General features: G+C 38.9%; 1 protein-coding gene across 1 annotated transcript in view; it reads right to left on the minus strand.

Moving 5' to 3' along the window:
* The window catches only part of TGFBR3 (transforming growth factor beta receptor 3), a 173588-nt gene that overhangs the window by 39324 nt on the left and 115546 nt on the right, over positions 1 to 18718 (minus strand). Inside the window, exons 5-7 of the mRNA XM_049772193.1 lie at positions 14744 to 14912; positions 13069 to 13216; positions 394 to 583 (exon numbers count right to left, since the gene is read on the minus strand). Coding sequence (XP_049628150.1) covers positions 394 to 583; positions 13069 to 13216; positions 14744 to 14912 — 507 coding nt within the window. The remainder of the gene's footprint in view (positions 1 to 393; positions 584 to 13068; positions 13217 to 14743; positions 14913 to 18718) is intronic.

Consider the following 18718-nt stretch of genomic DNA (forward strand, 5'->3'; position numbering starts at 1 on the left):
AAAAGACAAGGAAGTCTGGATTCTAATTCTAGTGTTTCTTCTAATTAGCTGAGTAGTTTCAGGCAAATGAGGGTATGAATGCTGTGTGCCTGACTTTTCTTATTTTTAGAAATATAAGTTGATGAGATTACTTATATTGTTGTTAGCACTAGATGAATATTAATAATCACTTTGGGGTTGTTAAAATGCTCATATACTTTGGTATACACTCCATACCAATTAAAAATCAGATAGTAAGAAACAGACAAATACAGCTAAACCAGGACGATTTTCCTTTGGTAAAATAAGTGAAGGCAATCAGTCATACATCATTTTTATACACTTAAAACTTCATACTTAACATTATTTTCTTTTATTTGATATTTTATTTAAACACTGTGGTCACAAACTTACCATTATTTTCAACCCGAAGATGAAATCTATTAGCCACAGGAGCCAGTGTGTATGATGTTATTGGACTATAGCCATTGTACAAAGCCCACTTGACCAGATTCTCCTGAGCTGAAGGAATGTCATCTCTTATGGATTTGGTCATTATCATGGATCTTTCACTCTCTTTCCCAAAGCCAATACTGTTGGGAGCCTAAAAATAATAACAAAACTTCACTCATGAGTCTAAAATTAAACAGTGTATTTGTAATAAAGAGTAAATATTTTTTAAAATTACATATTATAAATGAAGTAACTATTTATTGTCCTAATCCCTAATTTACTTGAGTTAACAACATTAATGTAAACCTTTTTAACAGAATGAGGCATTCATGTTCTTTGATTGTACCATTTGGATTGCTTATATTGATTTAAAAAAGTCAAAAGAGAGTTAGGTGGCTGATAATAAGTAAAACTACAATTTTACACAAAATAATTTTAATGTTTAAATTATTAACATATACATACCAAATGCATACCAAAACTTAAGTTTATTTTTACTTAAAATTGTATAAAGCATACTATACAAATGGGCATGATAATGAACCCCAAATGTCCATGCTTCTACTTCCTATACCCTAAATCAGGGGTCTCCAACTCAATTTACCTGGGGGCCGCAGGAGGCAAAGTCGGGGTGATCCTTGAGTGCAAAGTCAGTAATAAGCCTTGAACATTGGGGGGTGTGACCCAAGCAACTAAAACAAAACAAAACAAAAAAAGATTCCTCTAGGGCAGAGCCACAAAATGTTGTACGGAGGGCTGCAAACGGTCCACAAGCCACAAGTTTGAGACCTCTGCCCTAGATTTAAATGAATGGAAGCTACTTCAATATGGAGTGTCTCCTCTTTGTAACTACTAAATCCCATTTCATAAAGCCAACAAGCAGTGGCCAGAGTGACAGGATAGAGGTGAGGGGTTCAATTCTGACACACCCATATGGTTCCCTGAGTCTTCCAAGATTGATGCCAGAGTGCAGAGCCATAAGCAAGCCCTGGGCATACCTGGGGTGGCTCCCAAACCAAAAAATCCAAGTAATATTTGTATTTTTGTTATAATTGATCAGTTTAGCAATTCTGTCATAGTATTCATTTGCTAATTCTTTCAACTGAATATATTAGATTTTATGTTCTAAGTTTTAGAGAATTTACAACACTGTCATCTCAATACTAAAGCTTTCTTCAGCAACCCAAGCCAGTCTTAAAATGGTTTTCACTTAATAATGTTATAAAATTAAAGTTGGATAATAGAAATATTTCCAGGAAAGACTTTCAAAGGACTCTGGGAGTGGAGCACAAATGCTTCTTCATTTTACTCCACAGCATGCTCTTCCTAGACAAGGAAGGCCAGCACAGAAATAGAAAACATCATACTACAATTATGACAATGGGGAAACAATTAAGATGGTAGCTCCAATGACCTGAAAAGTACCAACCAACTATATACCCTCTCAGATAAGGATTCCAGAGAAGAAATATGGAAGATGTTCATAAAATACAAAAAAAGCATAAAACAAACTGAATGTGTCACATAAGAGAATCAAGAGGATCTGTGAGTAGAAATAAGAAAACTTCATACTGAAATAGCAGGGCTGAAAAAACTTAGGGAAAATGAAACCTCATTAGAAATCCTCTCCAATAGAGTAAAAGTAGAGGAAGACAGAATCAGTGAGCTGGAAGATGAAATGCATAACAACTCCATACAACAGAAGAGGATGGAAAGGAGCCTCAAAATAAATGATCAGATAATGGGAAAAGTCCTCAAAGAGTGCAAACAGATGAAAGTAAAAGATTTTGATTAGCTCAACAGAAACAACATATGAATCATTGGAGTCCCAGAAACACAGGAAGAAAATCCCCATGAAGAATCAATAATCAAGGACATCATTGCAGAGAAAGTCCAAGAACTAAAGATGCATGTAACCAAATCCTACATACTCGAGAGTACCAGCCAAAGAGATCCAAAAAAGCACCCCAAGACACATTCTAGACATAGTGACAAACCCCATAGATAGGGATGGAATTCTGAAGGCAGCAAGATCAAAAAGGGAAATTATATCCAAAAAAGCATACCTAAGGTTTAACACAGACTTGTCACAAGAAACCCTCAAGGCCCAAAGGCAGTGGTGGGATATAGTGATAAAATTAAATGAAATGAATGCATTGCCAAGAGTATTTCACCCAGCCAGGATTACATTCAGGTTTGAAGAAAGGATACACAGCTTCATGGATAAACAACAGCTCAGAAACATTACAAACATGGCACCAGCCTTAAAGGATGAAATGAAAGATCTACTTTAAGTCAGACCACAGACACACCAAACTCCAAAGACACACCAAAAGATGACACCATGTCCCATGACAATTATCTCTAAATGTCAATGAACTAAATGCACCAGTTAAAAGACACAGAGTGACAAAATGGATAAAAAAAGAAAAACTGAATACAACATTTTGCTGCCTATAAGAAACACATCTGAATAGCCAGAACAAACGCAGACTTAAACTCAAAGGTTGAAGGACAATTATTCAAGAAAACAACTCCCTTAAAAAAGCTGGAGTGTCCACACTAATGTAACATGGCACAAACTTTAGACATAAAAAGTTATAAGTTACAAAAACGGACATTTCTTAATAATTAAGGGATATGTACAACAGAAAGAAGTAACACTCCTAAACATATACACTCCCAAAGAGGGATCAGCAAAACATTTAAAATAATTGCTAACAAATATGAAAGAAGACATCAATAGCAACACAATAATAGTGGGAAACCCCTTGACTGGTCAACCCTGCTGAAATCCAAGAATATACTAGCTCTAAAAAGAGAAATGGAGGGCTGGAGTGGTGGTGCAGTGGTAAGGTTTTTGCCTTGCATGCGTCTGACCTAGGACAGACTACGGTTAGAACCCCCAGCATCCCATATGGTCTCCCAAGTCAGGAGCAATTTCTGAGCCTTAGCGTCACAGGGTGTGGCCCAACCTCCCCGCTCCCCCTGCCAAAAGAGAGAGAGAGAAGTGGAAGTAGAATAGTAGATATAAATAGGCCTCTCCATCCCAACAAACAGGATACACATTCTTTTTCAATGCACATGGATCATTCTCCAAAATAGACCACATGCTAGCCCATAAAACATACCTCATAAAATAAAGATGATAGAAATCGTACATACTATTTTCTCAGAATATAATGCACTGAAATTAGAAGTGACTAGCAAGCAGACACAGAGGAAAAACTTTAACACCTGGGAATTAAACAGCTTTCTACTGAACAACTAGTTGGTCACAGTGAAATCTAAGAGGAAATCAAAAGATTCCTGAAACAAACAAGAATGAAGACACAAATTATCAGAATCTGTGGGACATGGCATAAGTGGTAATAAGAGGAAAATTTATAGCTTTGCAATCATTCACCAAGAAGGAAGAAGGGGCCTATATAATTTAATGTCACAGCTTACAGAACTGGAAAGTGATCAACAAAATGAACCAAAAAAAGGAAGAAGAAAGGAAATAATAAAGCTTAGAGCAGAAATCAATGAATGGGAAATAAAAAAAAACAATATGAAAGATCAATGAAAGCAAGAGTTGGTTCTTTGAAAAAAAATAAAGATTGATAAGCCACTAGCAAAAACTCACAAAGAAAGAGAGAAACTTAATAAACCTAATCAGAAATAAAAACAGGCAGATTACTACAGATACTACAGAAATTCAAAGGGTAATCAGAGACTACTTTGAGAAACTCTACCACAAAACATAAGAACCAGGTAGAAATGGATAGATTCTTAGACTTTTATAACTTCCCAAGGTTGAACCAAGATAATCTAGCATATCTGATTAGACATATCACTTTTAAGAAAATTAAAATGGTAATTAAAAGTCTTCCCTAAAACAAAAGCCCAGGCTTTTTGTTCGTGGATTCACGAACAAATTCTTTCAAGCCTTCCAAGAGGACCTACTGCTATACTTTTCAGGCTCTTCCAGGAAATTGAAGAAACAAAAACACTCCCAAATAGTTTTTATGAAGCTAACATCATTCTGGTACCAAAAGCAGACAGAGATGCCATCACAAAAGAGAACTACCGACCAATACCCCCGATGAACACAGATGCAAGATCCTCAACAAAATCCTAGCAAATAGGATTTGTACATGCCTCATCATGAAAATCACCAAAGTAAGATTCATTCCATAGTTTCAAGGATGTTTTAACATATGCAAGCCAATCAATGTAATACACACATAAACAAAAGAAAAATAAAAAATCATATGATCATATTAACAGATGCAGAGAAAGCATTTGAGAAGGTCCAACACCCATTCATATAATAACTCTCAACAAGAGAGGAATGTAAGAAACTTTTCTCAATATAGTCAAGATCATTTACCACAAGCCAATGACAAATATTATACTCAATGGAGAAAAACTGAAAGCCTTTCCCCTAAGATCTAGCATAAGGCTAGGCTACTCCTCTTGCTACTCCTATTCAATATAGTATGGGAAGTGCTTGTAATAGCAATTATGCAAGAAAAATATATCAAGGGCAACCAGATAGAAAAGGAAGAAGTCAAGCTCTAACTGTTTGCAGATGACATGTTATTATATTTAGAAAAACCTAAAGACACGACCAAAAAGCTTCTAGAAACAATAGATTCATATAGCAAAGTGGGAGGCTACAAAATTAATGCACTAAATTCAATGGCCTTCTTATACTCAAATAATGATAGAGAAGAAATAGACATTTAAAAAAAAAGCAATCCCATTCACAATAGCACTAAAGAAGTTAAAATACCTTGGAGTCAACTTAAAGAAGTAAAAGACCTAGACAAAAAAAACTACAAAACACTGCTTCAAAAAATAAAAGAGGTCAAAAGGAAATGGAGACATATATCCTGCTCATGGATTGTGCGGGTTAGCATCATTAAAATGGCAATATTCCCCAAAGCACTGTACACATTTAATGCAATCCAATGATATCCATGACATTCTTCAAAAAAGCAGATCAAACACTTCTGAAATTAATCTGGAATACTAAATGCTCAAGAATAGCTAAAGCAAACCTGAGGAAAAAGAAGAGGGGAGGCATCACATCACACTCCCCAACTTCAAATTGTACTACAAAGCAATAGTCACCAAAACTGCATGGTAGTGGAATAAAGACAGACCCTCAAATCAATGGAATAGACTTGAGTATTCAGAGAATGACCTTCAGACATACAATCAATTAATCTTTGACAAAGTTGCAAGAAACCCAAAATTGAGCATGGAAAATCTCTTGAACAAGTGGTGCTGGGATAACTGGTCAGCCACATGAAAAAAATTGAACACAAACCTCTATCTAACCCCATGCCCAAAGCTCAAATTCAAATAGATTAAAGACTTGATATCAGAGCTGAAACTATACATTATATAGAATAAAATGTAGGCAAAAATTCCATCACATTTAGATTAAAAGGCCTCTTCAAGGAGAAAACACCACTGTCTAAACAAGTGTAAGCAGAGATAAACAAATGGGGTTACATGAAGCTGAGAAGCTTCTGCACTTTGAAGAAAACAGTAATAGGGTAAAAAAAAGTCATCCACAGAATGGGAGAAATTATTTGCACAATACCCATCAGATAAGGGGCTAATATCTAAGATATACATGGTACTGACAGAACTTACCAAGGAAAAAAAACATATAACCCCATAAAAATAGGGAAAAGAAATAAACAGACATTTCCTCAAAGAAGAAATACAGAGGGTAAACAGACACATGAAAAAATACTGCATGTCACTAATCATGGAGATGAAAATCAATCCAACAATGAGATATCATTTCATGGTACAGAAACTGGCACATATCACAAAAACAAACAAACAAACAAAAACAAGAACAACCACTGCAGGTTTGGATGTGAAGAGAAAGGAACTCTCATTCACTGTTGCTAGAAATGCTATCTACCCTAGCCTTTATGGGAAACAATATGAATATTCCTCAAAAACCTGAACATTGAGCTCCCATATGATCTAGCTACATCATTCCTAGGGATATACTCTAGGAACACAAAAACAATACAGTAATGCCTTCTGAAACTCCTATATTCATAACAGCACTATTTTTAATAGCCAGAATCTGGAAATAACCCATATGCCTAGCAACAGATGAGTGGCTAAAAAAACTGTGGTACAATCTATACAATGGAATACTATATACTAATACATAATATGAAGCTTATCACACAGAGTGGTAAGTGCAGTTAGAAAAATAACTACACTAACTACTACCATGACAATGATAGAGGGTGATAGAGGGAGAAATATAGTGCCTGTCTCGAAGACAGGCAGAGACTGAGGGAAGAGGAAAATGGGGGACAAATGGTAGTGAGAAAGTTGCACTGGTGAAGTGGGGTGTGCATTTTATATCTGAAACCCAATTATGAACATGTTTGTAACCATGGTGCTTAAACCATGGTGTATTTGTGTATATATGGAGAGAGAGAAAAAGAGAGAGAGAGAGGAAGAGAGAGATAGTACAGTGAATAGGAACCTTGCAAAAAAAAAAAAAGACTGAGTAACCAGGACATTGATGGCAAATTTCCATGTCAATTTCTAGCTCTTACTGCAGTGAGCTTGTTAGACAGTGAAGGGGCTGTATGCTGGAGAGGGGATCCAAAGGAAAGTTATCATATTTTCACCAACTGCTCCAACAAGGCTGCGAAGTTTTTCCAGCATGCAGATTATGCCATTTTCATGCTGGATAAAAATCACTTTAATTTCCATGCCCTGGTATTTTCTCCTACATACATGAAACATTTTCCCCGAATTCCCCATTTGTTTCCCTTTCTGCTTTTCTCAAATTTGACTAAATATTAATCCTTTCCCACTGTACACCAGCAACAATTCACAGGCTCTATATTTTTCTATTTCTCGAAATGTTTTCCTGAGGAAAAAACTGGCAACTAAGACACAAGCATGCATGCGATGGAAGTAGACATAACCACATTCTGCAGGCATTTGCATTAAAAAACTAAGTTGCAAGTGTTCAATTACTTTGTTACTTAGATTCAGTTCCTTGGGCTGAGAGAGAAGGAGGAAGAAAGAAGTGAAGAAGGAAAGGAAGGAAGGAAGGAAGGAAGGAAGGAAGGAAGGAAGGAAGGAAGGAAGGAAGGAAGGAAGGAAGGAAGGAAGGAAGGAAGGGAGGGAGGGAGGGAGGGAGGGAGGGAGGGAGGGAGGGAGGGAGGGAGGGAGGGAGGGAGGGAGGGAGGGAGGGAGGGAGGGAAATATAAGGGAAGGAGGAAGGAAAGGGCAGTCTGTTCTTAGAGCTTTTTCTTTGGTCAACAAAATCTTTTTAGGCAGTTTCTTCCACTTCCACTCTTTCAAAATTGCATACCATTTTCATTGGCTGGATTTGTAACACTGGTCTAAACAATATGCTAAGTCTCCTCTGCTCTAGTCTTTTATGTTGTTGGAAGCTGAGAATATACTATATATTCAGAATGTTATCATTGTAACTGCCACTGGTTCTATTGTACTAATATGAAATGATTTGCTGATATCTTTCCACATTCATTCTAGAAACTATCAACACAATTCATATTTCAGGTGGAGGCAAAAGGCTAGAAAAGCAGCAGGTCTTGGGACATGGCATAACTGGTTGATTCCAGAAATGAGAAAATTCCTTACCCTGTATTTCTGGAACTCCTCAGACTTTTTAAAGGCTTCAATGTAACTACTACCTGGAGGCCTCCAAGTACCCCACCATATTCATTAAGATGAGGAGCTAGTAGAATCTGAGTGCCTTCCCTCCATTCCAACTGTCAACATCTCTGTTTCTCTTTCTCTGTCTCTCTTTATTTGTCTCTCTCTGTCTCTGACTCTCTCGCTCTCTTTTCTCTCTCTCTCTCACACACACATACACACAAACACACACACACACACACACACACACACACACACACACACACACACACACACACACTAAACCTATTGTGGAGGCAACTGAACTTTAAAAGAATGAACCTTACCAGGTGGGATCAGTCTGCAGGCTGAATCTCTGGAGTATTCTTGGAATGGGGTGAAACAACTCCATTCCCACATCCTCCACACTGTCACTGAAAAACTCAGAAACCCCAACTCACACCTACCATCTTGCTGGCAGAAAAACAGCCCAATAAGTAATCCCCACAGGAACATTTTGGACACCTAATCTTCCCATATAGACTAGTCCAGGCTGACAATTCTGGGGCCTTCTTAGAAGGGTGGGAGCAGATTCCCCTTTCCACCTCAAGACACAGAAACCCACAGCCATACTTGAAACCCTCCAGCATAGAAATGGCCCAACTAAATTTTATTATTCAACACCTCAAAATTCCATAGTAGTGCCAGTGCAGTAGAATCACAGCAAATCTGATGGGAATCTTGCACACAAGTGAGCTTAAAAGCACAGAAGGCTCAACTAGAACCAACAATAGCCCTACAATTCTTAGACAATTACTTTATAACAATATTGAGAGAGAAAACAATGATGAAAAATTGACTCTTAACGATCTAAGTTTTATAATTCCATCTGTCTGTGTTTTTATTATTATTTGTTATAATATGAAGTAAATTTGTGCCTGCCAGGGAAGCAGGCTAGGGTAGTAGATGGACTTTGGTGAGGACATTGAGGGAGGGAAGTGTAATTGATGTTGTAATATTTAATTCTTAAAAACAAATCCATTATGGATAACTTGGTAAATTATGGCAATATAATACAATTTTTATATAAAAAACTAAGACAAAAATAATTAAAAACAAAACTATGTGGGGACGAGAGAAGGAGCAGGGAGGTGTTGACCAGAGATTATAGCATTTATTCTCTTTCTGTTTTAAAAGACTTTAATGTGGGGCCAAAATGGTGGCTCTAGCAATAAGGCCTCTGCCTTGCCCGCGCTAGCCTAGGACAGAACATGGTTCGATCCTCTGGTGTCCCATATGGTCCCCCAAGTCAGGAGTGATTTTTGAGCGCATAGCCAGAAGTAACCCCTGAGAGTCATTGACTGTGGCTGAAAAACCAAAAAATAAAAAAAAAAGACTTTAATCAAAGTAAGTTAGTTATTGATCTCTTCAAATCCTAAAGTCATGTCAATTACTCTATTGGAGTAAAAATTCTATTGGGATTTTGTTTCCTCTATTTTTCTATGTATTGAAGTTCTTTCAAAATGTGATTCTGAGGAATCTCCATATTGTTTTCCATAAAGGCTGGGCTAGACAGCATTCCCACCAGCAGTGAATAAGAGTTCCTTTCTCCCCACAATCTCACCAACACTGATTGTTCTTGTTCTTTGTGATGTATGCCAGTCTCTGTGGTGTGAAATGGTACCTCATTGTTGTTGTTATTTGCATTTCTCTTATAATCAGTCATGTGAAACATATTTTGTATGTCTTTTGGCCATTTGTATTTCTTCTTTGAGGAAGTGTGTGTTCATTTCTTCTCCCCATTTTTTTGATGTTGAGGGCTGGAAGGACCGGCCACGATATGAAGCTTACCACAAAGAGTGGTGAGTGCAGTTAGAGAAATAACAACACCAGCAACTAGCATGCCAATGGTAGTGAATGAGAGACGTAGTATACCTGTCTGGAATATAGGCAGGGGGTGGGGAAAAGGGGATATGGGGGGATTTGGTGGTGGGAATGTAGCACTAGTGAAGAGAGGTGTTCTTTTTATTATAGCTGAAACCTAACTACAAACATGTTTGTAATCATGGTGCTTAAATAATGATTTTTTTTAAATGTGATTCTGAATGATTACTAAGTTACTAAAGAAAAAATGAGAGCTGGGCTTGGCAAAATGAATGTATCTAGTATTGCCATGTTTACCTATAGTTCAGTGGTCTATGTTGTCAGTTGGAGGATGTATTTTGCCCACATCTAACCCCTGCCATATGTGAGCATGCACACACACACACACACACAAACACACACATACACCACACACACACACACCACACACACACACAAGCTATATTTAATGATCTTTAAGTATCTCTCATCAGCTCCTATAGACACTTTTAAGGAGTTATTTATGAAAGGAAGGTGCACTTCGTTTATATAATGGGCATAATAGGCTATCTTACTTATTTCTCCTCTGAAATTTGAGAGTCAGATACTACTATTCATTAGTTAGAGATGAAGCATCTCAGACTACTTGGAAATTAAGTCACATGTGTGACTTGAGGATTCATCATGTGCAGACAAAGTGCATTAGATGAAATTTCTAGAAAATACAGGGCAAATGAATGAATAAATGAATAAGAAAACCACTGAACTATGCTAACTTTCATAATAATTCTTTTTTCCTGGCTCTACACTCAGAAATCACTCTTGGCAGGCTTGGCAGGCCACATGGGATGCCGGGGATTGAACCCTGGTCAGCTGCATGCAAGGCAAATGCCCTACCTGCTGTGCTATCGCTCTGGCCCCCTAAACTTCGTAACTTTTAAGGTGGGGTCTATCCATTTCATAGGGGAGAAAACATACTCAGAAATGAAAAAAGATTGACCAGTATCAATACATGGGAATGACAGAGATGTGATTTTTCTAGGACCAGTTGGGTTTTTTTTTTTTCTACTCTACCATTATATCTCAAAAAGAAACACTAGAAACAGGCTCTAATTAATCTCCCTCCTTCTAAGTACAAATCTATACCTTTTTTAGCAGATACTTAAGCCAGAATAACTTTAGAGAAGGGGAATTAAGAAATCACCAAGCATGAAAACTGATTGGGGGAATAAAAAAGAACATCATGAAACATTACCTAATTGTTTAGTAATGCTGTCATGCATTGTCCAAAATTGGCCTGGAACAGGAGTACAGCCAAGGAGAGGAATATAAACAAATCTTACACTGGGATGAGCAAACTCATTTCTAGCCTTTCTGACACTAAGAGAAGTGAGGACATTCAAAGCAAACTTCAAGACTGCCATGGACCAGGCACATATCCTCAAGGAAAGAGACATTGCAGGGTCAGGGCCGAAAGAACATTTACACAAGAACTCCAGCAGGGAATTAAAATGTACCGTATGTTTTTGCTTTTCAAAGCATGATTCCCTTTCCTGTTTTTGTTATTCTGAAATTAAAAACATTTGGTTGGTGTGCCAGGCAGCAAAGACTGCAGACACCAAGGTCATCAACATCCCTCTTGCAATGCCAGGGAAGGCCAGCAAAACACTTTGAAATCAGAGCATAATAGCTAACTTTGGGCTCATAATCAAATTATTATCTCTCCCAATGTCTTATTGGATCCTCTCAAAGTTAAAAGACACCACACACACACACACACACACACACACACACACACACACACACTTATACTCATACACACACAACCTCACAGAGCCAGAAATGATTATTTTAAAATGAAAATGTGTATGTATGTGGCTTTGCCTGCTGCCTCTGTTAAGGACTTGCATATGATGTGGTTCTGAGGATTGTTGGCTTATTTTATTGTTGTATCACATGGGGCTATCAAGAGACAATGCTCAAAACAAAGGTACCCCTCCCCAAAGATTAAACTCATAAAACCTCCCACCATCTGCCACCTGATACAATATAAGTACCAAATGAGGAGCTAGTCACACACTTTTAGAAAGGTCAAGCACTCAAGAGCAAGCTTCAGATAGAATTATGTGAAATGAAGGAGTATTTTTCTCTGACTTTAAGAGTAATTCATGCCAATATTTTACCAAATAGCTAGTTTTCCACTTGTATCAGAAAAAGACTAAGTTTATCAAATTTGATCATGAACTTGTCAGGAAGCAAGTTGTCACTTGCCTACCAGGCCAGCCAACTAAGCATCTTACTATTTCTCTCATGAGACAGAAACTTTGGGAAATGACTGGGGAGGGGGGGATCCTTTTCCTGTACCAACTCAATAACCTCTTCATTACTGTGATCTTGTTTTATTCTTTATTTTTTTTTTTTTTGGTTTTTGGGTCACACCCGGCGGTGCTCAGGGGTTACTCCTGGCTGTCTGCTCAGAAATAACTCCTGGCAGGCACGGGGGACCATATGAGACACCGGGATTCGAACCAACCACCTTTGGTCCTGGATCGGCTGCTTGCAAGGCAAACGCCGCTGTGCTATCTCTCTGGGCCCTTGTTTTATTCTTTTACCCTGAGAAATTAGAAGCAAGAGAAGACTCCAGCAACATTAAATGATTTTTTTTATTTTTGAAGTCAGCAATGTAGGTGGTCTAGGTGTCCAAGGCCAGTCAAATATTGTCTCTTCCCTAGTCCATAGTGAAAGTCAGGTCAGGGACGTCTTGGGTTTTTACGGAACTTGCAAAGCTTTATGGGGTTTGTATTTTATACTAACAATGACTGTAAAGTACACAAACACATTTTAGAAACTTCACAAATAAGACCACTAAGATCCAAAGTGATGAAGAGACTTGCCCAAGGCCAAGGTTTAACACCCAGACTTAAATCCAGATTGATCTTGACCCCAGAGGATCATGCTTATACCCTACTGCCCACTTTATTGTAAAAGTCAAGGAGCAGAGCCCATTTTACAAAGTTGAAAAAACCTGAGAGTTGAAAGAGAATCCAAAGAAGCAGAGACTTTACACAAAGAAGCACATCTGAGCCGATTCATGCATCAAAACAAAGAAATGTTCAGCCAACTTACAATAACTTTTAGGCTCCCCTTCACATCGAAGGATTTGATGACCCAGTTTACAGACTTTTTGCACTTCAAGATTAGGACAAGGTTTTTGACTACCTCAGGATCCTTTCGAGAAGGCCTTATATCAATTATTATATCCACCTGGAAAGCGCTGTGAATGGAAAAGAAAAGCCGAATTAGAACCTAACTGCCAGAAAGCTGCAACTATCTTCCTTCTTCCAAGTCTTCATGTTTCCAGTGTCTGGCCAGTTGATTAAAAACCTGGATTCAACTCCAGGCAAATGACATGTGCAAAACAGATTGTTAGTGCACAGAAAACAAAATGGTTTTGCATAACAATAGAAAAATAAGCCTACTAATAATTAGCCACTAACATTTTTCTTTTTGAAAAAATAAAAAAGTTACTTAATGCAGCCACTTGGACTTGGACTTGGAAATGGACTTGAGAATCCCAGACAAATTTACTTTTGAAGCAATATTATTGCTTTCTTAACCTTCAACACTTTCATTGTGGACTTTCATATTTGCTATCTACTCAGAAGCCTCTAAAATCCTTAAGTGGGAGGCAGCAAGGACAGGAAGGCATAGTAGTGCTAGGATTTTGGAAATTTCAAAATAAAGAAACAAAATAATTTTGTGCTTATAAGAGGCTTTTGGGGGGCTGAGTAATCATACAAGAAGTATGGTTTTTGCCTTGTACACAATCTAACTAGGTTGGATCACCTGGCACTCCATACACTCCCCCAAGGCCTCCAAGCCAGCCTCCAAATTTTAATAAAATTTTTCACATGGGATAAAATCGCTTCTTATCACAACTGGTTTATAATGATCCATGAGCCAGGAGTAAAACTTAAGCACGTTTGGGTTTGGTTTCAAAACAAAACAAAACAAAATAAAAAATGTCTTGCTTATGCAATTTGCCATAGAATTGTATCTTTACTAAATTTTCTGGACTTCTAGAAATACTATTTTAAGACACATAAAACAGAGGGTCAATCAAATGATTACTGGAAATGACTACTGGAAAACACAAAACAAACTACTAAGAATTCAGTGTACCAGAGATTTATTTTTTATTTTTTATTTTTTTAGTTTTTTAGTTTTTGGGCCACACCGGTGATGCTCAGGGATTACTTCTGGCTATGCGTTCAGAAATTGCTCCTGGCTTGGGGGACTATATGGGACACTGGGGATCGAACAGAATTCTCTCCTGGGTCAAACACCCAACTGCTGTGCTACTGCTTACAAGATATTTTTAAAAATCAAACAATAAAAAATAAGTAAATAAAAACCAAGCAATAAATTCTTTCATTCTGAATTTAAAGGCAACTCTTTCCAGCTTTATTTTTCACCAGTAAAGTATAAAATGAATAACATACTCAGATGAAGTCTTGGACTTAGCACATCTGCTAAGTTACTCCTATTTCTCTTCCATTTAAATTTTTAATAAAAATTTTCACATGGGATAAAGTCGCTTCTTATCACAACTGGTTTATAGTTTATCTACTTTAAAAGTTAAAAAATATATTCAGATTGTAACTATAAAACCCTGCAATACACTCTGACATTTTTAACTTCCCATTGCACATGAAGTGTGCAATCTTTAATAAGTGAGGTCATGCCTCATTTCAGAAGACAGCTCTTCTCTCAGCCAAACTAAAGAACACTACTAGCTCACCTGTAGGGGTTCGAGTTGGGACTGATTAACTCAATGATGTGCACTTCCTTATCCTGGGGCTGGTTGGACATCACACACCCTTCTGCTGCTTTGGGCTGCAGGTACTCGGCCAGGTAATTGAGTGAGAGAAAGTTTTTTCCAATGTTGCATGTAGGAGGGAACACTTGATCTGCAAGTAAGGAAGCATAGGAAGACAATGCATCAAATCATCTGGTAACCAGACTCTCAGGGACAAGGTGATGGCAAGCCAGTGCAGAACATAGGAATTGACTGAAAATCCAACCACTGTTCTAAGAGGCCTCCCTATGGTTGTTAGGGCCCTCCCACTGACTTCCATTGAAATTCTCTTTTCTCCTGTCTTCTGTAATGCTTTTTTGTCTTCATCTATTTCCTTTGAACTGTCTTCAGCCATTTGCTTTTTAAAAATTTTTATTATAACACTATTCATGATTGACCAAGTTATTCTTAATACAATTGTTTCAGGGTATTAAATGTTCAGATACTAACCCCACCACCAGTGTGACTTTCCTTTCACCTATGGCCCCAATTATCATAGCCTGCCTCCATGCAGGCACAAATTTACTTCTTAATGTTCATTATAACACAAGGTAAAAGAAATTATCAAAACTTAGATCAACAAGGGTCAATTTAATATAACTATTATATCTCTCCATAGTGTTACTAAAGTCAGTGTTTAAGGATTTATTTGAGTCTTCTGTGTTACTGTGTCTTTCAGTCTCTTTTCCCAGCTCCAATTCCTCGGCTCATCTCTTAAATCTGTGAAGTACTACAAACCACCTGTCTGGAGCCTAGTCCAGAGTATCTGATTTGGAAAACAGTGTGGGCCTAGGCAGCCCACTTTCCTGAAATACTCTGCAGTTGATCCTATGAAGAAACCAATGCTACAAATTTCAGTTCTTTCCTTAAGGGTCTCCTTGCCTTGTTTGCTTCCTAGATGGTCTCCACCACTCTGTAAACCTGCAAGATTCTAATTCCCTCTATGAGTTCAGAGCAGTACTGCCATCATTCTACCAAGGATCTCCCGTCAAACATTCTGATAAATAGGTCATTCAGCACATGCCAGCCAAAAGCCAGAGTTCTAGCCTATCCTCAAATGCTATCCTCTTTAGAGATCTCAACAAATGAGCCACCTGCTTCTCAGGTTCATCCTACAGAATGAACCACCCCCTCTTATTTATTCCTCTGACCACTTTAAATTCTACAAATCAAGTGGGGGTAATGGGATTCTTATGGGTAAGAGTTTTTGCCAATCCCATCTGGGCACACATACTACTCATGTTGATATGGCACTTTACAGTTTATATGGTACTTTCATAATCATCATCCCAAAGAAAGCACTGAAACTGCCAGAATCTGAAGCCGTGCCCACAAGCACCATGTGCCGCTTACACAGTCTTGTGGCTGATGAGATTTCCATCCTGTGATTTAAACGTTTAAACATAACTTAAAACTGCTGGCAGTCTGACAGCTGGGACCAGCATTAGGGAAGTTCTAGGTGTAGCAAACTTTCTTCAGAAGCCATAATTCATCAGAGCCCTGGCACTTGAATGAAAAGGAGTTCTGCCTTTTTCATTTTATAGACAGGATGCCAGAAGTCAAAAATCCACATATAAGTCTCACTCAGCAGTAAAGAATCAGCCCTTGCTGGGGTTGGGTGGGTGAGGGTGGAGGGGGTCCCTAAATTAAGATGTCACTATTCTCCTCCATGACATTAATTTGCGCAGCACTCTTAGGATCAAGTCTGCTGTACCCACAGGGACAACTCAGCTTCCTAGGTACTGGATGCCCCCAGTTCCATCCTTAGGGTAGTAGGAACCAGAGGAACTCCCAACATCTCAGTCAGAGACAAGAGGTACCTCTTCTCTACAGCCCTACTTCAAGGGGCAAAGTGATTAGGACTCCACTCTTGTGCTAGATGCCTCCTCCCTTTCTCCATATCTCCGGTGGCTCTGGCCTGCAGAGCAGATGAGAAATGGGCGCACTTGTAGCCTGTAGAAGCCTCCTTCAGATCACAAGACAGAAAACGATATTGGGGTGGCAAGGCTGACCATAATCAAGAATTAGAGGGTGTGTACCTGAGTTCAGGGACAAGCCAGTCTGGCATGTAAGTGATGGGGACCCTGCTGGGACCCCTGCTTTTCTAATCTCTTTCTAGATGAACAGGTCTGCACCTGGCATGTAGCAGGAGCACACCTGGCAGAGGTTTCCGGCACAAACAATGCTGTGTGATTGGAGACAAATAACAAAAGCCACAGTGTGAGTCCCCTGAGTCATGAGGGAAAGTCTCATTGTTTAAAGGTTGCGCTGATTAAAGGCTTATGTCCCAGATGCCATTGTTAACAGAAGCTGCTCACTTTTTTTTCCGTGTGTGTGTGTGTGTGTGTGTGTGTGTGTGTGTGTGTGTGTGTGTGTGTGTGTAAAATTCCTCTCTCTACTCACTTCCCCAATGACTTTCTGCATGTCTGGCAGCAAAAGTTACACCAACTGCCAAGTAGAAAGGAAACCACGTGGGGGAATCCCCAGGTAGAAATCTGGCAAGATTGGGGTGGGGGTGGGGGCATGTCACATGATTATTTGTATTTTAGGAAAGGACTGACAATGCTTTGAGACCGAGAATGAGCAATTCTGAGAGCCTTGGGTGGCAACAGAAACTTCCTTTCTCTGCTGTAGAAACCAAGACTCTGGTGATAAATTAGAGTTGCTTGAAACCTCACAGAAAACAAGATGGAAAAAGATTCAAAACTCAGCACCACTGATGTGTGTATCTGTGTGTGTTTGTGGGAGAACGAGAGAGGAAAGAAAGAGAGGAGAGAGAGAAAGTGAGAGAGAAAGAGAGGAGAAAGAGAGAGAGAGAGAGAGAGAGAGAGAGAGAGAGAGAGAGAGAGAGAGAGAGAGAGAGAGAGAGAGAGAGAGAGAGAGAGAGAGAGAACTGGGCTTAATGGGCTGAAGTGCCTGGAGAGCCCTGATCTGATTCTCATTATCAAGTGATCTCCAAGCATCACCAGAAGTTGCTCTCTGAGCTCCTCAGGGCATGGCTCACTTCCCACCCCTCACAAAAGAATCAAAAGTCCTCAAGTTCTTCTACTCTGGGTATGTCATCAAAATTAACAATGGTGAGAAAGCAGCAAGTCAAGGCTACCAGTTATCATTTCTGACTTCATGATATTTCCTTTTATTTGCTGTGCTGGGTAATGCAAGAGAATTCAGGGCCTCAAATGAGAAGCATGTTCACTACAACTCAGTCACATCCTCTACCTCTTCAACATACAGCATTTTCAATTCATGATAGGCATGTTGCTGAGATGGGGAGTGTCTATCTGGGAAATCATAAGGGCCTGTCCCTGGTACATGACAGGACAAGCAGGCATGCTTCTCATTGGTTGTCCATGGCCTCTATACCTGTATTCTGTGGCCCACAAATAATGTTATAAAAAAAAGTTCTCCACCCCCAGACTAGGATATAGTCCCATCATAAAAGAAAACCTGAAACCTGAATAGGCTAAAGAGCAGAACAGCTTGGAAAGCTTGTTAGAACACAGATGATGGAACTTAAGCTTCAGAGATTCTGACTCCATTAACCTGGAACAGGCCTGAGAACTGAGACATCAACACATACCCAAGTGATCAGAATGCAACTGGTTAGGGACCCACAATACACTGAGAACCCAATGGAGGGTCATGGCTTGGGTTCCCTGGGAATAAGCTGAGTATCGAAAAGCTTGTGGATGAGTGTCAGTTGACTAGAATCTAATATTTGTGATAAAAACATTACTTCATAATTCACAAAAAGGAAAGTCCTCTCACCAGGGACCTTAACTATCCCCAACTGCTCTTCTTCGGGGTGTAGGTTTTTTTTTTTTTTTTTTTTTTTTTTGGTTTTTGGGCCACACCCGGTGACGCTCAGGGGTTACTCCTGGCTATGAGCTCAGAAGTCACTCCTGGCTTGGGGGAACA

The sequence above is a fragment of the Suncus etruscus genome, chromosome 4, assembly GCF_024139225.1.
Source record: "Suncus etruscus isolate mSunEtr1 chromosome 4, mSunEtr1.pri.cur, whole genome shotgun sequence".
Lineage (NCBI taxonomy): Eukaryota > Metazoa > Chordata > Mammalia > Eulipotyphla > Soricidae > Suncus > Suncus etruscus.